This window comes from Typopeltis vanoorti, chromosome 7, assembly GCF_054136105.1.
Source record: "Typopeltis vanoorti isolate ZY-2024b chromosome 7, IOZ_Tvanoo_1.0, whole genome shotgun sequence".
NCBI classification, from domain to species: Eukaryota; Metazoa; Arthropoda; class Arachnida; order Uropygi; family Thelyphonidae; genus Typopeltis; species Typopeltis vanoorti.
The window spans coordinates 75848792-75873540 of record NC_143555.1 but is presented as its reverse complement, the minus strand read 5'-3'; the positions used below and the strand labels follow the sequence as shown (position 1 = coordinate 75873540).

The window sequence follows — 24749 nt, the reverse complement described above, 5'->3', positions numbered from 1 at the left end:
ACTTAAAGTTCTCTAATTCAGTCCACACTTGATTATCAGTTTGTAAGCTTCCTTTTCTTATCTAACGGGGAACAAATGTCAAAATCACTACATTACCATGTCTGCGATAGGATCTTCAGATTGGTCTGGTTCTACTTTTTTTGTCCTGGCACGACACGTGACTTCCACACGCTTGCTTCTACGTGGTGGGAATTTAGGTGGTCGTCCTTTCAAACATCTGCTCTGCTACTGGCGTTATGTCCACGACATTCTGGTTCTGCTTTCGATGATTCCTGGCGTTCTGTCATAGGAACGTGGGATACGTCCGCGATTCATCTAGACGAAATCTCCGGCAAAAGAACTTGGGCAGCACATGGTGATACCTTGTGCTTAGCGCTGTCCGAAACTTCAATCATCGAGGTCCGACATCAGAATAATGTCTCGAATCCATTCGAGATCTGCCGGTCCGCGGGAGAGAACAAACAAGCCAAAAAAACTGGAACAACTGAGAGCAAGGGAGGGGGTGCAAACTTTTTTTATTCTCCCTTCTATTTTTTACTGTTAGCGCCCTCTTTTGACCTGAGACTGACCTTCACTGACCCCCGCAATACGTTACCTCACGTGATTTTCGAGTAGCTCTCGCAAAATTCAGCGTGCGTCATCTTCCAAGATTTATACTGCCTAGGCTCGGTGTTTGCCCTAGGGTTCATGCGTGACCCTTGAACTATCATTTACACTGTGTCTGTTCCTTCATCGTATACAAAATACCTTATAAGAACTATTCTTTATACGAATTCTCTACATGATTTTTTTTTGGGGGGGAGAGTTAACATTAAGTTCTATAATTCTACATAAAGAGGTAATATTCTAACATTATTTACAGCAGACATTTCATCCATTCTACTCAAGTACAAGCTCTTTTTCTTGTCTATTGTTTTAGACTTGTAACATCCTGAATGAATAAATTCCTTTCATAAATGTTTCATTCAGGATGTAACAATACCGAACAGGGTGCACCACAAGAAGGTGAGGATTGGACATTAGGTCAAAAGCCCTGGTCGGTTCTCTGCATTCCTTTAAAGGCTATGTGGAGGTCTCCTCTCAGTTATATTGACCCTTAAGCATCCCATTTCCTTAAATAGCATTATGAAATTTAAACATGGGCGATGAATGAAATTTTTGAACGATACGATAAATGTGTCCAGACACAACTCCGAACAGGGATGGAGATTCTATGGTATTCTCAATTTTTGGATCATAGCTATTTAGAGAGGCATTTTGTTCAATGGTTGAAAATTTTTTCTAATGCTATTTGTGTTAACTGCAGACCGTATGGGCTCTTGATAGTATGCATTTAATAATACCATATTTCTGTGAGGGATAATGCCTTATATGTGATGCATATATTGGCTAGAGAAGGACTGTTTTCAGTAGACTGAAGGTGATATGGAATCATCCATTTCTCTACTTTTAAAATGTTAAAAAATGAATATAGTTCCACTCTATTTTGTTTCCAAGTTTCCAAGGTAAATTTAATTGCAATGAAGATTTTTTGTAGGAAGTCATCTAATCCCTGATGCGATCCATTCCATTTATTATTTATGAAAGTAATTCTTGAAGTATATGGGATAGAATTTTTAATTATTGGAACTTATAGATGCCTGACTCGAAAAGGAAGAGTTGAAGATCTTGGAAATTATTGAATCAGTGGGTGGACACAAGGAATTATGAGTGTTAAGACTTCAGTAGTTGAGGCGAGTAGATTGATAATCATTGTGTGGTAGAATGTCATGGAGAAGATCGTGATAATGACAATAGATGTAGGTTGATTGAAGTGTGGAAATTAGGTGTTAGGTGCTAAATGCTATTACCAGTACAAAGATATACATATGTTAACATGGATCCACTCAACTAGAGGTCTGACATCAATTGATGTGGTGATAACCAGATCAGGGAAAATGTTGATAGTGTAAAATGTGAGCGTATTTTGTGGAGCTGAATGTGAGACATCATTATATGGTAATAAGTAAGATTGTGTCTTGGTCAAATATGCCTCATATGATGATAGTAATTGAGATTCTAAGATACAAAACTGAGTTGTTACACAATGATAGCATATGGGATTTATATAGACATCTTGAAAAGAAATTCGATTTAACTAGATGGGGATCTGCATCTAATTTGTACGATCATTTAAAGAAATGTGTACATGAGGCTGCTGAAGAGGCTCTTGGAAGGTAATACATGAGAAAAAAACGAATGGATGAGTCATGTGAAGGAGAATATAGAAGAAAAGAACATATAAATCATTAAGCAGTAAAATCCCTCAAGATAGAGAGGAGTATAACAATATTAAGAGACAAATAAAAAGAATTAAGGCTAAATAAGTGTGGAAAAGAAAATGCAGTGAAATTGAAAACCTAGTGCAATGTAGATGCTCTGCTGAGGCCAGGATTTGACAGGTAAGAGAGCCCTCTTCCCATAGATCCCAGGTAGGACTTATTTTCCTTCAGGATTTTAAGAGATATGAAGGTTTATTATATAAACCTTTATATATAGTCTAGAGACCACAGATATGAGACTCCAAGAAAACTTAGAGTAGCAAACAGATGGCATGAATGGAAATATCTTAAAAAATGAGGGTATCAGGAATTGTTAACATTCTGGAATAGCATGGTCACTTAAAAAGAATGTGAAAGGTTAGCAAAAACAAGTAATTTTTGTCACGATGACAGGGAAAAGATCTAGGTGGATTGATGCAGTAAGAAGTGCTTTAAATGACCAAAATATAAGGCCTGACTGTATTGGAGTCCTGACAGATTGGTAGAAAATTGTAGCTATGGAGTTAGCATGACAAGGTTATCATTAATATCATATTAACCTGTATCTATCAGATATTTGATGAAGTATATTATTCATTTTCATCTTCACAAAATTCCAACTGTCAATGTCAGTATTTTTCTTTTATTTTATTATCTGATAGTTTTACACTTGTAATTTATTTATGAATTTCATTCATGATTTTTATCTTTCACCATGTATCTTTCTCAGCTTATTTTTGCTATATTGTATGGCTTTAATCTTCTTTTGTTGTTATTGGATACATGGTGACTTTTGACCAATAAGTATAATTTAAAAAAAAATTATATGGATATGGTCATACACAAACTGCTTTCTCCAATCTGGACATTGACTGCAGGATTTCAGTTTCTATCCTTTATATTGATAGAAATTCTATTGAGATTATTAGTCTCCTTTATGACACCTGGGTGGCTTTCAGGTCAATATTGACTATATGAAATTTACCTCTACTAAAGACCACAACCCCCCCCCCCCCCCAGCAGGGGGGAGTTGTGGTCTTTAGTAGTGGTAAATTTCATCCTGCTATGTTTGTAGAACAAACATAGCAGGATGTTTGTAAAACACTTTCTACAAACATCCTGGGGTCTATAGTATACTATTCTCTTGTGGCTTCTTTTACATAGGCCAGAATAAGAAGTTTTTGAATAAGACAGAACACAACAGAGATGACAACATTATATGGTAATATAATGTTGTCATCGCAACATAAAGGAATCTATCATCTATGGTTATCTTTTCAAAAGACAAACTTAATAGGAATTGGGGATTAATCTAATGTGATATTTGGAAATTTATTATTAGATCTTTCAATGAGTGGAGAACAGGAATTATTATGAGGGATTTCAATTATGGTAACATTGATTGGAAAGAGGAGAGGAAACATGGGAAGAAGGAAATGGATTTTATGCAGTTATTAAGGGATAATTACCTGAGATAGCATGTAATGGAATATACTAGGGGTTTGAGAGTGCCTAATCTAGTAATTGCATCTGAGAATTTGACTATAATGAATATGACCATGTTGCCACCAATTGGTGAGAGTGATCATATGGTCTTGACTTGAGAGGTTGCTAAATGTGTGGAATTTTCAGTTAAGAGGTATATATATATATGTGGAATTACCAGGCTGGAAAGTATGACAAACTTAGGAGATTTGCTTGGATCAGTGCCATGGTATGTAAAACTGCAAGGTCTGGAGGTTGATAATGCATGAGATGTGGTAAAGGAGTGTTTGAGGGAGGTAATGGCTGACTGCGACTGCATGCCTAGAGTAATGAGATGTGGTATCCTGTCAAAGGCCTTTGACAGGATACCACATGGAATTCTAATCAGTAAACTGCAGCACATGGGAATGGATATAGTGTTGGTGAGATGGATAGGAGGGTGGTTCATGGAGAGATATCAGAGAGTAGTTTATTCAGGAGTAGAGTCCAAAAACAGTCCTGTGATGCAGGGTTCTGTTCTTGAACCACTGCTATTTAATTTGTTCATTAATGGTATAGGAAAGGATCTGAGAGGAACTGTTCACTTATTTGCCGATGATGCCAAGTTGGGCAGAGCAATAGTGAATACACATGATGTCAAAATTTTGCAGGATGATTTGGATAGATTGGCAGACTGGGCTAAGAAGAATGAATGTCATAATGTGGCAGAGTGTAAGGTTATGTATTTTGGGGTGAAAAGATTATAAGCAATATACCACATTGGTGGAACCATACTCCAGGAAATTGATGAAGCCAGAGACTTGGGAGTGTTGGTGGATAGGGAGTTGAAGTTTAGGGAGCAAAAGCAGCTAAATCAGCTCATCAGATCACTTGGTTATTGAAGAATACGTTGACGAGCAGAGACAAGCAGGTTATTGTTCCTCTTTATCGAGCCTTGATAAGACACATCTTGACTGTGAGTAGATCTGGGCACCAGGGTTTCTTGGTGATAGGGAAGAGATGGAGAGGATCCAGAGCTGAGTGACCAAGATGGTAGCTGGTCTATGGAATGAACCTTAGGAGAACAAGTTGAAGATTTTGTAGGTTACAGAAACTGGTTGATAGGTGGAAAAGAGGTGATATGATTGAGGGGTTTGATAGGATTAATTCAGAGATAATTTTTCCGAACAGGTCTGGTGATGGGAAAACTAGGGGCCATCCATGGAAACTGAGCAAGAGCATAGTTAGCAATGGTGTTAGAACTAGGTTTTTTACTTGGAGAGTGGTGAATGAGTGGAATAAGTTGTCAGTCTGTTGTAGGTGCCATGACTGTTGAATGAGTTGAAAGCAAAGTATGATAGATACTGTGCGAATGCTGAATAGTTCTTCACATGATGTTTAGGGTCGCTCTTGATGAGTCTAAGGACTCCTTGGAGTTGCCTGTAATAATAATAATAATATGTCAGACTTCAACTTTTCAGCCAAACAATCTGCGCGCGCACGCACACACACACACACACTGCTGAACGATAGGTAACTCATGTCACCTCCCATGTTCCATGTGTTTTTGATCAATTTTTATTATAATTGTTCTGTATAGCTTGTTTTAATAATGTACTTTGTTTGCCTTTATTGCATTGATTGGCAAAACTAGTAGGTTTTGGAATGAATATAGTTATCTATTTTGTAGTTATCTACAATCAAACAAAACTCTTTTGATTATAGTTTCTTGAAACCTTTCTGTGCTCTTTTCTCCTATCCCTTGATACTGCATTTGTTTGGTTTGTTCATTCCATCAGATTGTGAAATGAATAGACCAGACAAATGCTGTCTCAAACATTTAAGTTTTATCATCTTATCCAACTATGGCAGCTTTTCAGTCCATGCTCTGCAGCAGTATTTAGTTTCTGTAGTTCTATCTGCTTATGCTCGTGATGTTTGTTTTCTATCCATTTCCTTCTTTATCTTCCTGGCAGTATCTTTCTTTCTATACTATTCTGTTTTGAAAACTTTGAGAAATGAACCAATTAATTATACAGATATTTCAGTTTTTCTTAAAGTTTTTCATTAGTGTAACAAAATAGAATTGGGAAGTTTAGAAAACAATGCAGACATTTTGTAAGCTTGCTTTTATCCAATGGGATATCAGCAACTTAAAAATGCACCAACATTGCTGATTCCAGAAATAGTCCTTGATATTGCTTTTGTGTAATACTGTTTTCTTCCATTTAATCCTGTGTGTACCAAAGGTGTTCCATTTGTAATCTGCTAGTCCTGACTTACCATAAGAAATGTATGTGTATTTGTTTCCAAAGTAAACAAAGTTGCAGACATGTGACATTTTATATATTCTTGGAAGTGTTGAAAGATAAAGTTTGTTCTATGGAGAAGATTAGATTGATAGATTGTTCTAGCTTGATATTTCGTTTAAAGGTGATATGAAGATTATCACTTTGCTATATTAAATACACTCTAGATATAAGGAATGGGAATAGCTATGCTGTGATCTTGTATGATCTTATATAGGATGGGTGAAGATGGGAGGTGTCCGCGCGGTTAGCCTAGTGGCTTTGCGCTTCGCAACCATATGCCTGGGGAAGGAGTGTCCTAGGTTCGATTCCCGTCGGAGACGTGAGGAGCTGAAGGATCTTCCTCAGCCATAGCCAAGTTAGCCGGTCTTGGGCGCGGGCAGTAGGGTTTTTTCCGCCAGTTTACCTGGTGTTTTTCATCCCGCAAGCAGACAAACCGGCCCCGTGAACACACAGGGATACAGCCAAGAATACCTTGAGGCATAGGAGTGACCATTCTATCCTCGTATTTCGGTTACGAAATCCAAGCATGCTTGGAAGGTTGTGGGCCTTAAAGGCCTGTTAAAGCCATTGGGATAGATAGAAGATGGGAGGTGGGTCATGTAGTATTTTATCTGTTTTACAGAAGTTATATCCATTGGCAAAAAGATTATGTAGATTAGTGAGTTCGGTAATAAGAGCTACATCTATGAGAATAAGTAACTTCAATTCTATATGTCACTGTTTTAACAATACTCTATTATACGACTGGATAATAGCATGTTTGTTTATTTAAGAATGTTAGAGTATGTGCTGGCTTTCTCTATATTGAGAATAATAGCAAATCATTAGAAAGAAGTGACTAATGTCTAGGAAAAGGTTATTTCATTATTTTTCTGTAGTAAAGTCTATTTGAATGCTGACTATTCAAATGTAATGGGTCTGGGCCATGAATCACATATTAAACACGTCATTTCAACATAGTACATTTAGTGGGTTTATTATGTGTGTCTCTGTTGGTATGTCTAAAAAGATGACCTAAATGATACATAAATTCTTCACACCACCTTTTAACCTTGTAACTATCCATGATGGTGCAGTCATGAATAATATTAGACTGCACTGTGAGCAAAACTTCCTGCAAATTTTCAATATTAGTTCTTTGAGTGGAATAGGCAGAGCACCTAAAGTATATCATTCTATGTTGAAAATTACAACATAGAATATATAATTAGAACAATTAATTTTGGCAAAATTAAATTGTCATTATCATGGAATGATATACAAACTGATATGTGCATGCAGGCACTATTGGTTAACTGACAGTGAAGCAGGACAACAAATTGTTGGTGTAAAGTCTTAATTAGTGAGTTTGGATTGGATTATTGGCCAAGAACACTGAATCCAGCATGCATGCACTTAATAAAACTTCTGTTTTATCCCTTAATTTTGTGGACAGTTTCAATTCATCATCATCAAATTCCTGCTATGTACCCTCAAGGGGTGTACAGGATATGACAGTACTACATGAAAAATTTACATCATTATTAATTTCCTATCTACAATTTTCCTCCAAATCAGTCTGTTACTCGTCAAGACTCCAACATTATCAGATCTTATATTTCTATCGTCTAAGGCACTTTGTACCGTATCAATCCATCTATATCTTGGTCTTCCTCTGGGTCGTTTTCCTGCCAACCTGGCAGAGAACACTTGTTTTGCTAATCTTTCCTCGCCCATTCTGTTTAAGTGACCATACCACCTGAGATTAGCTCTGCTAACGCATTGCTGACAATGTCAAGTTCTTTCCTAATATCCTCGTTTTTAATATGATATTGCCATTGATGCCATCTGTTCACGCCTCTAATCTTTCTCAGGACTCTCATATCTGTGGTCTCTAGTCTTTGTCAAGTGTTTTACTTCTGACCCAGCTCTCAGATCCATAAGTTAAAACTGGTTTGAACACTGTCTTGTATACAGCTAATTTAGTGTTCTGACTAATTTCTCTCTTATTCCATATGAATTTATTCAATTGACTTCCCACCATACCAGCTTTGCTGATTCTGTTGTCTATTTCTATATTTAATTTACCATCTTCAGTAAAAATCGTGCCTAAATAGCTGAAATGTTTTACTTGTCCCACAGGTTCTCCATTCACAACACAGTTGACATTTTCAATGATTCTGCCTATTTTCATTGTCTTTGTCTTTTTATTGCTGACCTTCATACCATATCTATTACAACAGCTATTCAATTTAGTCAGAGAATCTTGCAGAGTTGTAGCGGATTTATTTAGAAGTATAACATCATCCGCATAAAGCAAAGAGCTGACATTAACATCTCCAATTTTGATATCATGTTTAATACCACTTTCCTTCATAATGTGATCCATATAGATAATGAATAATAGAGGGGATAATATACATCCTTGTCTCACACCAGATTTAACATTAAACCATCTTCCTGTACTTCAATTCTAACTGCTGACTTACAACTAAAATAAAGACTGAGTATTGCTTGATATAATGCCCCATTGACCCCATATAACTGCAGCGTATTGAATAGCTTCTATCTTGGCACCTTGTCATATGCCTTTTCCAAATCGACAAAACTTAAATACAGATCTTTGTTATATTCCCATGCTTTCTCAACTATTTGTCGTAAAGCGAAGATCTGATCCTGACAGCCTCTATTTGGCCTGAATCCAGCTTGTTCTTCACCAAGCTTTTCTTCCACAATTCTTCTCAACCGTTTCTCAAGTATACTTGCATAGATCTTGCCAGGAACACTCAGTAGGGAAATACCTCCGTAATTCTCACATGCAGTTTTATTTCCCTTTTTTATATATGGGTACTATGAGAGCTCTACTCCAATCATTGGGAATTCGTCCCTCTGTCCAGGCCTTCTGAACTATGCAGTGGAGCCACTGTAAGACTCTTATACCACCATACTTCAGCATTTCTGGTCGAATATCATCTACTCCTGCTGCCTTTCCACATTTCAAGCCTTTGATGGCTTTTTCTACTTCAAGTACGGATATATATTCCTGACTGCATGCCTGGTCAGTGTTTTTTATCACTGTGCTGTCATCACTGCTTGTTTCATTTAGAAGTTTTTCAAAATAATTACTCCATACTTCAAGGATATCTTTTTCTACTGTTTTCATTTCACCTTTATCATCTCTAACTCCTTTTACAGCACTCTTTCCTCCATTCCTAAGCTTCTTCAACAACCTCCAGAATATATTGCCACCTTCTTGATATTTATTTTCTATATTCTTGCCAAAGTCCTCCCATGACTTTTGTTTAGCTAGTTTTACACAGTGTTTAGCATTCTTGCATTTGTCTCTATATTCTCTAAGAGCACAAGCTGACTTATTTGCCAGGAACTTTTGATATGCTTTCTTCTTTTCCTTCACTGCTGCTTTAACTTCCTGTGTCCACCAGGGAGTTCTGATTTTTTTTATCCTTACAGACAATCTCACCACATGCCTCTCTGGCAGAATCAATGTTTTCTTCAGAGTTTGCCACTGAATCTCCAAGGTTTGATTCCTGTTCTCAAACTCTTTCATTTTTCTTCAATAATCTTTGTGTATTTTAGTCTACAGTTCACATCTGAGTGCTGCTCAACTTTTATTCGCTCTAAAACTTTCTTACATGTTATTCTTTTCAATATGAAATTCAATTTTATCTTGCTCAAGACTAGATAGTGATCACTTCCAATTTCAAATCCTCTGTACACTCTGGTGTCCTGCACCAGGGAGAAAACATCACTATCAACAATAACATAGTCAATGAGACTTTTCTTATTCCTATTATTTAATTAAAAAATTTAAAAAAATTAAATTAATTAAAAAATTAAAAATGAGTTTCAATCCATATTATTATACCCCAAGATCTCATAGTCAAAGACTCATGTGGGAGGTCCTTTTATCAGACACACATCTCATCATACCGTGTCTTAAACACACTCGAACTCCTTGCAGACACCACACTTTCAGGCAAGGCATTCCAATCATTTACAACTCTGCACGAAAAAAACCTGCTTCTCACTTCCCTACTCGCACCTCTTTATACAGTTTCCAGGGATGACCTCTGGTTCTCCCCTGATCTCCCACTATTTTCTGTAGAACTTCACCAGCATTGATCCTATAACAAACCCTTACAAACCTGTAGGTCTGTCATATCTCCCCTATTTCTCCTTCCATCGGACTCTGCAAATTACATCTTCTCAATCTTTCCTCATACTTGACATTAGAGGTTAGAAACTACCTTAGTCAGTTGCCTTTGGACTCTTTCCAACATCTCTTTGTCCTTCTGAAAACCAGGTGACCAAATCTGGGCATAGTCCATGTGTGGCCTAATCAAAGCCTTATACAACAGAACAAGAATCTCCCAACTTCTACAAGTCAGTGTTCTCTGCATCATTCCCAGAAGCCTTTGTGTTGTCTCCGCAATTTTGGCTATGTGTCTCCTAAATTTCAGATCCTTATCCGCTATCACCTCCCAGATCTCTTATTTCCTCCACCTCCGACAATATACCCTCACTAAACACAAATTCTGCATCCCATCTTTGTTTACAAAATTTTAAAACCTTACATTTTGCAACATTGAACTCGCATTTCCGTGCTGCCCAATCACTCAATTTATTCAAGTCTTTTTGTAAGGCCACAACATATTCACTACTCTTCATGATTTGTCCCAACTTTGCATCATCTACAAACAATCGAATATCTCCATCTAAATCTTCACCTATATCGTTAATATACAAGTTAAACAGTAATGGCCCCAAAACAGACCCCTGAGGCACTCGGAGCAAAGGTGGAGCAAGCTCTGGTACTATCCTTAATATTCTCTCATAATGTAAAATGCAGCTCCTAGGAGCTGCGTTTTACTGTTTTTGTTATTTGTTATTACTGTTTTACATTATGAGAACAGGTCACTACCCAGACCGGTTTCAAACCTTCACTTGAAACCTTGATATTCCAGGTCTACCTACTCACTGATGAGTCCTTAAAAAGGGTTGAAACTGGTCTGGGTAGTGACCTCTTCTCATAATGTAAAACAGTAATACATCTCCTAGGAGCTGCGTAGTGACAGAGCTTGCTCCACCTTTGCTCTGAGTTTCCCTGGTGTTGTACTACCTGAGCGATTACTTACACTTGGGCTTGCCAATAGTTTTTTCGGCATGAAACTCTAGGATTTCGATCCAAGTTTCGTACCTGGCTGTAGAATAATACAGGATTTACCATCTCCCTTAAACTTAACATCCAACTAAGTATTTAATTCCATTCACCTCTAATCTCACACCATACTGCCTCAAAACCACTGGCGCTATTTCTCCCCTCTTGAATCTGTACTTTGTATGGACATAACTCTTTCTCTATCGTCAGTGGCACTCCCCTTCCCTCCCATTTTACCCCTCACTAAACACATCATACCCTTCCATCTCTATTCCTGTCAGGATGTCGTCCTCTTCCAACAATCTTTGGGTGAACAGACGCAATCAGCATAACCATTTCATCTGCCTTGTTTATTATATTTCTAGCATTTGTATACAAACACAACAGCTCCTTTCTGGATCTACAGCTAGTTCTGCTGATACTCCTCATTCGATGTGATCTCTTCATGCTCGACTGGGGCATTTCTCTTTCTGCATATTATTCCATAATTTAAAATTTTCTGCCACTTCTTTCTATGTTATCTCTTCTCTTCTGTTATTTTGTAATTTGCTAGTCAAAACAGATGCTGCATGATGTCATATGGATTACATTGGTCACATGAGTTTCTCATTCCTCTGTTTGCTGATGTTGCTATCAACATATGTCATTGTCTGGTGGTAAATAACTTTACTAAAAAGTTATTTACACTTTCTTCAATATTTTCTTGTGCCATACATTAAAAATCTTCTTTGCGCTAAAAAATTAGTTTTCGAATTTCTCTGCTTCGATGTTACTCTTACAATGGTAAGTAGTCTCAGTGATTTATGCTCTGAATAATTTGAATGAATTCTTTGTCACTTTTACATTATCAGTATTTTACAGTACAATGTACATTACAATTCTCGCGGAAAGGCTTAGACGTTGGTTATGCATTTTTTATTAAATAATTCCACGAGAATTACGATAATCCATGAGATGATATCGCATGTAAAGCATGCCATTACGGTTAAATGAAGTTAAAGCTATCAAGACAACTGAATCATCTCGCCTTCCTAATATCAGAATTTCAGAACACAAGGACTACATCTGGTTTCACCAATACAGCCACTCTGGTCTTACTGACCATGCGCTGGATACCTGCCATAGAATACGGTGGAAGAAAGCCACGATAATACACTGTAGTAAATACAAATATGAAAGGCTTTTCATGGAATTGGCCTCAGCCCTAAGAAACAATCCAAACCTCAACAAATTTGGCTGCATGAGACGGCCTCAAATTTGGGAAACCTACATCAGAAGACCTTCAGCCCAATCGCCCAAGAATACCAACATTGCCCGCTAGGGGCACCATCAGGACTTTAGGAGAAATAATAGCTTCCTGCTTCTTCCTTCCTTACTGTTTGTTGTGCCTGCGTGCACATGTCTTGTTCTTAAGTTTCTTGAAAATGGCAATGTGACGTTGCCGAAATATTGAAGTATAGTAAAATTTATTTTAATGTATTTCCTAGTTGATGTTGTAATTTCCTTAAATTATTTAGTAAAAAATGTACATTACAGTGGGGTATTTGTGTATTTTATTTGGATAAATATTCAAGAAATACACATCCTACTATATAATAATTATTATTAAGAGAGGCCTCCAGTGAGTCAGGGACTCATTGAGGGAGGCTACATGCTTCTGCATTAGCTGTCATACCGGTTCTTAAATTCATTCACACTACTTCAACACATCCAATGGTTCCATCTGCTGATATCCTGTATGACCCTTTCAGACCTTTGTCTTAATTATATTACCCTTCTTTCTCTCTCTCTCTCTTTTTTGTTGCTGGTATCTGTCAATTCTCAATCTTTTTTTTTTTTTTTTTCATAATCAGTATTTTGCAGCCCAGATATAATTTTTAACACTCCTTTGCACTCTCCACTGTATCAGAATCACTATGAAACTGTACTTGTGTGAAATAGTCCAGGTGAGGTCTTATTAAGACCTTGTAAAGAGGCAAAATGATTTCCCTGTTTTTGCATGTCAAGGTTTGTTTCAGCATTGCAATTATCCTCTAAATTGTTAAAAGTTTATTTTTCACTTGGTTAGACTATAATAAATTTAGTTTAATCCTTGATCCAAGTGTGTGCAAACAAAGTTTGCGCCTGAAAGTATCTTCAGGACTGGGGTAAAGTGGTACAACACCGGGCAACTCTTTACAAAGGGTGGAGCAAGCTACCAACACTCCTATCTTAGTATCTCCCATAATGCAAAACACATCTCCTTGCAGATATGTATAATGTTATGCATTAAGGGAAGGACCACTACCCAGACTAGTTTCGACCTTTATTGAGGTCTCTTCAGTGGGAGCCAGACCCAAGTGGAGATACCAAGGCAAAAGCATTAGCAAGGTCATCTCCTCCTAATGGAGCTGCCAAACGGTGTGCCACCTTTTTATTAAATTACTCTGGATTTAGAGAAAGATGTTAAAAGTTGATTTTTCATTTGGTTAGACTATAATAAATTTAGTTTAATCCTTGATCCAAGTGTGTGCAAACAAAGTTTGCGCCTGAAAGTATCTTCAGGACTGGGGTAAAGTGGTACAACACCGGGCAACTCTTTACAAAGGGTGGAGCAAGCTACCAACACTCCTATCTTAGTATCTCCCATAATGCAAAACACATCTCCTTGCAGATATGTATAATGTTATGCATTAAGGGAAGGACCACTACCCAGACTAGTTTCGACCTTTATTGAGGTCTCTTCAGTGGGAGCCAGACCCAAGTGGAGATACCAAGGCAAAAGCATTAGCAAGGTCATCTCCTCCTAATGGAGCTGCCAAACGGTGTGCCACCTTTTTATTAAATTACTCTGGATTTAGAGAAAGATGTTAAAAGTTGATTTTTCATTTGGTTAGACTATAATAAATTTAGTTTAATCCTTGATCGAAGTGTGAGCAAACAAAGTTTGCGCCTGAAAGTATCTTCAGGACTGGGATAAGGTGGTACAACACTGGGAAACTCGTTGCAAAGGTGGAGCAAGCTACCAACATTCCTATCTCAGTATCTCCCATAATGCAAAACACATCTCCTTGCAGATATGTATAATGTTATGCATTAAGGGAAAGGCCACTACCCAGACTAGTTTCGACCTTTATTGAGTTCTCTTCAGTGGGAGCCAGGCCCAAGTGGAGATACCAAGGCAGAAGCATTAGCAAGGTCATCTCCTCCTATAGGAGCTGCCAAACGGTGTGCCAAATTTCCTGCTTTGTAGTTCAGCTTGTAACCTTTTCTGAATGGAACATTCATTAACTTAGTCACTTCTCAGTGAGTACTGTGTGATCACTGTCACCAACTGGAAGCAGAATAGTTGTCTTTAACTGAAACACCGTCTTACTCTATAATCAAATCTAATACTCTTTGGCTTCAAATTCTTTGTCACATGCTGTTTGAGTAAGTGGTCTCCACAATACGTGTGTAGAGGCTTAAGTGCTGTGAGGATATCATGTTGGAGGCTTAATGGATTTTTTACAACACTCAAAAAGAATTAAAATAGAATTTAATACTTCCTATATTTCGTCCTAGTCACTAGGACATCTACGGGGATTACAAAAACAATTAATGTAACATATACACAAATAACAAACAATACTAAGCCCAACCACGTGGGTGACACTAAAGTCCTATCTAGGTAGAGCGCCCTCTAAGGGCAGTAGTAGGTGGCCTGGAATGTAAGGTGGGAACTCTGGTGATGAATGTTTCCCAAATGTTCGGAAGCTTAATGCAACCGTATTTATTGAGATTTGGTTGGTTTTTGAGAGCTGCTGCTGCTTCTAAGAAAAGTCTCTCTTTCTTGAATTTGCTGTGGTGGAGCATGGTGGTTTTCTTCCATGATACCCTGTGGGTGGTGTCCAAGACATGGTCAGCCAAGCCTGAATGGCCATAGTTGTGTTTGAAGATGTAAGACTTGTTTCAAACACAACTATGGCCATTCAGGCTTGGCTGACCATGTTTTGGACACCACCCACAGGGTATCATGGAAGAAAACCACCATGCTCCACCACAGCAAATTCAAGAAAGAGAGACTTTTCTTAGAAGCAGCAGCAGCTCTCAAAAACCAACCAAATCTCAATAAATACGGTTGCATTAAGCTTCCAAAGATTTGGGAAACACTCATCACCAGAGTTCCCACCTTACATTCCAGGCCACCTACTACTGCCCTTAGAGGGCGCTCTACCTAGATAGGACTTTAGTGTCACCCATGTGGTTGGGCTTAGTATTGTTTGTTATTTGTGTATATGTTACATTAATTGTTTTTGTAATCCCCGTAGATTTCCTAGTGACTAGGACGAAATATAGGAAGTATTAAATTCTATTTTAATTCTTTTTGAGTGTTGTAAAAAAAAATCTATTAAGCTTCCAACATGAAAAAGTCTCCACAATAGCTCAATAAATTCAGTATTCTTCTCATGAGATTTTACTGCTACCTCAACCTCTCCTTGGTGATGCATTTCTTTATCACTAGCAACCGATCCACCAGGTCTGTAACAACACAATGTAATTGATTTTGTTAGATACCACCTCTCACCAGATGGCTTCAAATTCACTGCCACATGATATACTGTTACTAGTACTACAATCATAATTCTCAATAACCGGATTCAAATAATCTATCATTAGCAGCATGGTCCCTTCCTCTCCTATCCTGTCTATCCTTCCTAAAAAATATTTTTCTCTTTACACTCAATACCACTTAGCATGCCTGATTCTGATAGCCAGGTCTCACTAATGCCTACAATCTGATGTTCCCACATATTGATCAAGGCAACAAACTCTTTGTTTCTTTACAAACAAATGCTTTGTTTCTTTAAACAAACTATTGGTTTCTGATTCTCCTAGCATTCATGTATAGACATAATAATCTATCTGCATGCTCTTTTGTATACTCTTGTTTGCAGTCTGCATGACACAGTTGGACAACTTGGAGATTTCTATTCTTCTCTACTGCCTTATACTTGTAGACATCTTTGTACATGTTTGATGGATCCAAATTGGATGAACACAAAGTTGAAATCATTTTCTCCTCATAATCATTTTCATGATAATGCCCATTCCCATCATTAGCACAGTTATATGATATTGTCGTTCTTACACTCATATTCTAACCATTTCATTATAATTTAGTTTTCCTGAGTCTGTGTTAGATCTCATACCAGTTATTAGTTTTTCAAGTGTTAGATCTTGAATGAGGACCTTTTCATCAAAAGGATCATTCAAGATTTAACAAGAATACAGTACTGACCAAGAAATACTTGTACTATTAGTGAAGAAAACAAATTGTAAAAAGAGAACATATTTGAATTACCCTAAAGGAAGTAATAAGGAGGAGAAATTTGTCTGTCTAAATAGAAATTTTGTTGTTTAAAATAAACTATGCAAAATGTATGTCAAAATGCTAACAAAGGTCCAGAGGTTATGTGCGAGTTACCTATGATAGCGCAACGCCCGAGGTGAAAGCATTCGTGGAAAGTGAATCGAAATTGCATTCCATGAAAAGAGCGTCGTCAAGGAGAAGTTGAAATGTAACAATGTTAGGGCGAATAGGAAGGCGCCATGAGAAAGTTCTGTAACTAAAAGAGGGCGTGACGAGAGCGAATAAATGCGGGTTCGCATGGGTTTCAACTGGGTTTTTTTCCCGTTCTCATTCGGAGCTACTATGCTGACCAGTGGAAGGAAGCTCTATGATGATCGACGGCAGGCCTTTTCCCGTTGCTGACTGACTAGTATCGGACGAGCTGTACGCGAGATGACGGTGTCCACCAATTCGGGCCATCAGTAAAGGTTTTTACTAAGGTGAGACAGCAGAGTGTTCCTGCTGGAAAGCGGTCAGGCTAACGACAGTGACCAGTGAGACAAGCGTTTGCCCAGCAGAATGCAGAAAATGGCTATACATGATGAGCAACGTGACCTCCACGTGGATGTGACCTGCTGAAGCCAAAAGGTATCTAAGGACGGATGAAACGGACACGGCAATCTTAAGTCGCGGTGATAACGTACAGAAATTTCTTATTCAATTAACAATTAGCTTTAGAGGAAAAGAGTGAACGAGAATTTAGTTGAAAAGGAAAATGGACAATTATTTAGAGAACTTTTGAGTGATTAATGTGCTTAGTGATTTGTTAGTTCCATTGGATTGGTAGTCTGACAATTTAAGATTTTGTGTGAGACCTAATTAATGTGGACGGGCCTATGTTGGCAATTGAAGTTAGGAATTATGAACATGTATTTTATGCTAAGTGTGTATTTATTTAACCTAGGGATATGAGTTGTATGTTTATTAATTAGAGTATTCTTTCATTGTTTGTCAGTTGATTTAGAAATGATAATGTGATATGCTTTTGATATGCTTAAACCTATTTGTAAACTCATTAGATTCTTAATAAACATGTTTTGCTATGTAAGCCTGAGCATGAGACTAATTTTACCACTCATAAAAGCTTGAACCTATGCATAAGGGGAAGATAAGGGAATTTTAGAGTAATAAGGCTATGACTGCAAGCTAAGATTTCTACAGATGCTTTAAACTTTTAACAAGATTAGATAGCTCTAGAACTCTGGGAGGTTTCTCTGAGGTAAGAATTCTTCTGTCCTAGAACTATGACGGGCGCAGCTTAAACAAACAAATTTTGTCAGAGTTCGAAAAGGAAACGATCCCAGAGAGATAGATTAGAGATCTCATTCTTAGTTGGCATAAAAGGGAATAATAGAAGTATAGTTTATAAGAAAAATCAATGATGTAACACAAGACTCCTGATACCAAATGCATTCAGGTGTAGGCTGTTCCTCTTACACAAATCTAATCCTCCCTCATACTCACTACACACATCCAAAAATTCACATCCATTTCTTCTACACAGCCTATGCATCACATCATTTGCTATCATGCCCTTAATTCATTTTTGTCATATTGAGGTAATAAACTCACTTTCTCACTCTTCACTCTCACCTCTTCCAACAACCTTTTCATGTCCTCTTTCATACTGAACTTATCACTAGTTAAGTCATTATGATCTCGTTTTTTTCCCTTTCTTTTCTGTGTTTGGATTGCTTGGGTTATATTTTTTTTTTTGCTCCTGGAAAACTTATCACCTGCTTATCAACAGCATATTTTATGATAGTTGCCATACCAAATAACATCCTTCTTTTTACAAAGAACATTACTTTCCTGATTTTTGTTATTCATTGACTTACTTGATTCTGTGCTTTATTTTTTATTTTGCTGCTTAATTTTCTATTCCTCCCTTTGTTCATTTAAATGCCTCTTGACTTTCTGTAATTCCCATGTTATCTTTGGAGGTTAATTCATTTTCAATAACCTCCTTAGCAGGTAAAGCCTTTTTGTTTTCAACTTCGTTGTTCTTCTTAGCATTATGTTTCTTGGGTGTTTTTGGCCATTTTAAACTATATTTATTATTGCATTAATAAAAGTATTATAAAACACTATATACCCTATAAACACAATCTACACTAATTTTCTAATTTATTTATCTTTATACTTTATTCTAATTAACTGTGCACGCTTTCTCTCTATCAGAATCTTCCTTGTTTATGTTAATACGTACTATGTTTATCTACCTTTGCACTAAGAGTCTTATGCCTAAGATACTAGAAAATTTATTTAAATGACACTGTGCCACTAATATCTTTAATTAGCAATAACTCAATAATACGGCCGGTAGATTTCTCTCTCTTTCTCTAACACAGTTTTCTTCAATAAAACTTTACACAAACAGTCATGGTCTTTTACTTAACTTTACTCTTTGGCTAACTTACTTAGTTTCCCACTCACAAGTCTGATTTATTTGGAAACAGTGCAGTTTTAAATAAACAATCAGGCAGCACTCTTTTAAACAAAAAAAAATCAAAACACATTATATTTACATTACTATGAAATATATGCACATTTAAACATTAGGGAGATTGCTTTCTCTATCCATCTATAAAAATTCTTTAGCATGAATTAGAACCTTTTTACTTCAACATTAATTAATCTCTTTAACTCAAAAACCTATTAACTCTGCTTACAAATTAAGCTTATTAAACTCCTAGTTTACTTGCAAAGAGGTTAGAGTTATTTTTACAAATTTGATATCAATTTCCAACATGCCAATTGACTCTCTTAAGGACACTTATCACTATTAAACAAATATCTTAAAGGTCCTAATACACACTATAAGAGGAATTATATAAAAGTATATAACTTACAAAGGCTCTGTGTTGCACATTCAGTCAAAAGTCTTTCACTAAAAGTTCTATGGCAATTCTTTCATCTTAGATCTTGAGCTTCCTCAGGAAATTTGGCTTCGGTAGTATTGTATCTCATCGGAAAAATAGCAGGCTGTAAACAGCAACCTGTGGTACTCATAAGCTCCGGCAAAATGTTGTTCTCCCATGGCGAAAAGAAAAACTTCCAAGCGAAGCTGCTTAGGGTAATTTGCATAGCCTTTTCTCCTCTGCTTGGGCTTGCCGAAAATGCCTGGACTGCCTCTTTTGTCTGCCATCTCGAAATAGCTCGAATTGCCACTTCCACTAACTCGAATTGCCACCAACTGTCTCACCAGGATCCCTCTCTCTGGACTGGAAACTTTTCTCCAGCGATTGGAACTTCTACTTTCAGCAATTTGAAGCCCTGTCTGCAGCCTAGAAGCTCTGTCTCTGCAACTGCTAGAAGCGGGAAGCTCTGTCTCTCTGGTGACGTCTGGAACTGGGCAGCCTCTCTATGCTTGGCTCTGTCCCTTTTTATTATGCCTTCTCTGAGACCTTGCATGAAGTTTGTAACCCCCGAAGAATTCGGCATGATTCTTTCATCTTAAGTTTCAAGTTCGGTCAGCTCTTTGTTCTCTTCCGAGCTTTCTGTTGATTGTAATTTGCCGTCCATCGGAAAATTTTTTTGAACCTTTCTGACTGACTTATGTGCAGAGCTTGTCAGCCTTTCTCATACACACAAAGTTTATCAATAACCTTTCTTATGCTGCCATATAGATCTATTACATACAGCTCCTGTGGCAAAAACATTGCCTTTGTTTTTAACACTCTAACATATTCTTATTAAAGGAGTATATACAGTTAATTTCGAAAGGGCTATTTACAAAAACATCTAGTACAAAATATACAGAGACAAACAAGGTTTAATTTTACAACATTCTTATGGGACTTGACCTAAGTAAAAAATTGATGTTATGTGTTTTGGAATATTTAAGTTACAATCGACTTTTTACACTACATGCTCTTGCAATCTACAAAGGTAAATTGAATCTACACTGTTAATTGATCTTTTACTTAGCCTGATCTCTAGTGGTAAAATAAACAATGATAAACCCTGCTGAAGTCCTCCCATACTAAGCTTTTCTTCAGGTCTTGTACAGTTCAGTTGCTATACTAAGATTTTCTTCTGGACTTGTACAGTTCAGGTTGCCATTGAACGTTAAAAAAAAAAAAAAACCTTCAAGTCTTCTTGTATTGAGTTTTTTCTTTGGCTTGTTCTGGTTGCTATAATGGTTGCAAATAAGTCCTGCACATTCTTAGAAACCCTAGCCCACCCAGGGGGTTTACAAAATACAATGCACATATAACCTACCATACATATGGGAAACAGGGTGAATCATCCCAATTAGGAAGGACAAACACAAATGACACATTAAATACTTCCATTTTAGAAAAACCAGCCTTTCAGATCACTCACTCCAGACATACCACAGAATTGATTGGAAAGGTACCAAGTCCCTACACTGCACTAAAACCTGGTTCGAGATGAAATTTAAAGAAGCATGTGAAATGCTCAAACACAATCCTAATCTGAACAGAATCCAAAATAGTCTAACCATTCCAAGAATGTGGAGGGCCCATTTGCAACCAGAACAAGCCAAAGAAAAATCTCGATACAAGAAGACTTGAAGCGTTTTTTTTTTTTAAAAAAAAAAAAAAAAAAAAACATTCGATAGCAATCTGAACTGTACAAGCCCAGAAGAAAATCTTAGTATAGCAACTGAACTGTACAAGACCTCAAGAAAAGCTTAGTACAGGAGGACTTTAGCAGGTTTTTTTTTTCACTAGAGGTCAGGCTAATTAAAAAGATCAATTAACAGTGTAGATTCAATTTACCTTTGTAGAGTGCAAGAGCATGTAGCTTGTTTTCATATATACATGTATTTTTCTGCTGATGACCTCAATAAAGGGGTCGAAATGTCAATTGTTATTTTATTAATAAGTAAAATAATCATTTCAACATGTGTGTTTTGTGTCCCTAAATTCATAAATATGAATGCTGATCACCATGTAACCTTAAAAGACATAAGAAATATTTATTCATGTATGAAGTACCCAATAGTTATAATTATTTGTAGAAATTTATAATTATCTGACAGAAACCAAAATATTCCCTAATTGTTTTGAGCAGTGTAGTTGACTAAACATCACTTAACACAGTCAAAAATAAAATACTACCAATGATATATTGCAATATCATATCTACTAAAAAAGAATGACTTATCTGAGCAAAACACGTGTACAGCAGCCACTATTAAGGACAGTGCTAGCACCATCTCCCAATATACACACAGATACAAAATTTAGTACTTCACTATATCTCCTTAGGGAGATATAGTGAAGTATTAAATTAAAATATTATAGAATTATAGAATTAAAAGTAAATTTCTAATTTCTTAATACATACAAATAATTAAATGTCCATTCTAGAATTACTCCATTTTCAAAGAAAATTCTTTCACTTTCTGACTTCCACAGTTAAATTCAGTTCTGATGAAATAACATCAAATACTTCACAAAACAAAATGAACATAGCATTCAGCTGGAAGTTCTGTAGTTTCACTTGGCCATATGAAAATTTCCTTTGATGCATTTATTTTTCTGTTTTTGCTCATTCGTTCATTCTGCTGTCTCAAATTCCTTAGAATACTACAATCAAAGCTAAAAGGCCTCACTTAACTAATATACTTGTGTATATCTTCTTTCAGTAAGGAAGTTTCCTTAAACATGTTTCTTTCAATTTACTGATGTAGGCATGAAGAATTATCACTCAAACAATAGGAATACATTAATTTAAGCAGTTCCAAATGTATTTCCATAAAAATACTATACTGCAGATTCCATCTTGCTCCTTGGAACATATATACATTTTACTGTCCTTCAGTTATTAATTTCATAGTTCTGTATCCTTGGAGAATAATTAAAGATGCATATAAAATCTTTTCTGAGATTAGAGCTAAATTTGATAGTTTATTAGATCTTTCCGGCTCTTCTTCTCTTTCTTGTCTACTCTTTGCTTACTAGTGTTCTCATTACCCAGCAACAGCTTTTTAAAAAAAAACTAATGCATGCCCGTTACCAAGATTGAAAGCAAAACTCAAGTGACAAAATGGCTACCATTGCTGCAGTGCTCATGCTTACAGTAATAGTGTGACATACGAAGACTGCTCTAAACTAAACATACAGTAATATGGTATGTACAATAATACAGTATTGCTTCCTTGTGAATTCCTAAGAATTACAACATATGGTAAACAATTTTACTACTTATAACTATATTTAAGTCTTCTTTAATATCACCACCACTTTAACTATATTGCAGCTCCAGTAATACAATTGCATTAGTAAATGCAAACATATATTTTTAATTATTACTTTATCATATAACAAAATGTATTCTTTATTAAGGAATTTTTCACTCAGTATATATACAACTGTAAAAAAAAAAAACAGAAGCATTTGTGAGATTTTTACATACTAAATATACTGAATTGTACTTATTGTACATATTTGTTTATTTATTTACAGTAAATATTTTATTTTTTATATTTGGACTTCATTCTTTGAAATTCACATTATGATCTTTGAAGTCACTGCACCATCATATGTACGAATCTGAAACACGCTAACCAACAAATAAAATTATAAATATTATGTTACTCTCCACAGACTATCAACGTAAAAGGTTGGATTAAGAACAAAGGTAGAGTATAACAAGCTCACCGAATGTTATTTCCTAATATATATCCTCAAGGGATGCATGTAGAATACTGTGATAGTACATAAGTACTTAATGTTTACAGCTTTGATAACAAGCTGTTTACTAGCTTCATATGAACATTTATCTTTCACATTAATCTTATTTGTCAGGTCTCAGTTCACAGATTTTGCAGTGCATGGGAAAACAATCAATATGCCCAGATCTTGGTCTTTCTCATGCCATTGCCTGTTTTGCAAACCTTTCTTGTTCCATTTGTAAGTGACTATAGAACCTTATTAGTTATTTTGCAGTGCCTAGTTTCTATTATTTCACTTTTAATACGATTCTCTGATTGATCATTGGTTCATTCTGGTTTTTGTCAGAACTCGTATCTGTTCAGTAGTCGTCAGTCAGTTTTTAATCGATACCCTAACTTTGCTTCACAATGCCCATGTTTTTATTTAAATTAATAGTTTTTTATTGATTATTATTTTTTATGATTATGATTTTATTGATTTTTTTTTTATTTATTTAGTTTATTTTTATACTTTTCAGAATCTTCAGTTTGGCATTAGTAATCATAGATATCTGTATATTAATAGCTGATCTTGCAACTCCTGATAAACCAGAGGACGAAAGAGTGGCGTATGAATTTACAGCTCTAGCTTTCATATGCTATTTTGTGGTAGAAGTACTGTTTAGGATATTTGCTAAAGGGTAATATAAAAGTATGCATTTGTGTTTTAGATGATAATTTTACATTGAATTGCCTGTCTTATACAGGGTCATTTCATACCCCTGGCATAAAGACATAAGTACACTGCAGAACTTAATGAAAAGGTTCCAATAAACATAGGTCCAGAAATCTCAAATTTTAGTTTTTAATATTTAGTCCTTTGTAGTGACAGTATGAAAGTATTGCAGATGGATGGCAAAATGTCAAGAAATAAGCATGAATTCCTTGATATAATAAATGACAAAAGAAACAATCATTTTGAATACCTAAGGCAAGTGTTCAAAATTGCCTCCATTGAGATGTTTCACTACTAGCAGCTTTGTGTGCTGCCCCTTGTACAGTATCCCATTTCCATTCCTGTATTTTGCTCTTGACCAACTTTTCCAATACCTTGACGACGACTCCTGATCAGTCATTAATTTGCAACAGCGGTCCTGGAGCCTCCTTTATGCAATTTTTTCCTCTTTATATCCCCCCCTATAAAGAGGGGAACTATTTTCCCCTCTTTATACTCCCCTCGGGACTAATCCAGAGCTGAGACTTAAATTAAACAATATGGTCAAGGGCACTGACAATTCCTTTGCCACTTCGCATAAGACTCGAGCTGGTATACCATCCAATCCCACAGATGTATTCACATTAAGGTTCTGTAATATGCTATTCACCACCATTTCATTTACCTTAGTTTCCCATATAAGCCATTGGTTCCCTCATTCCTGCAGTATCACCACCTGGATACTCTTGCAAAGTGTTCCCTTAGTAATTCTACTATTTCAGCTGATTCAGTTACCTCCCT

At 36.4% G+C, this 24749-nt stretch overlaps 1 protein-coding gene across 3 annotated transcripts in view; it reads left to right on the top strand.

Annotated features, from left to right (window-relative positions):
* The window catches only part of LOC150104791 (phosphatidylinositol 3,4,5-trisphosphate 3-phosphatase TPTE2-like), a 332531-nt gene that overhangs the window by 57334 nt on the left and 250448 nt on the right, over positions 1–24749 (top strand). For all 3 annotated transcript variants that reach the window (XM_090395969.1, XM_090395968.1, XM_090395967.1), the window contains exon 4: positions 23773–23934. In XM_090395969.1, the coding sequence (XP_090252095.1) occupies positions 23773–23934 (162 nt within the window). The remainder of the gene's footprint in view (positions 1–23772; positions 23935–24749) is intronic.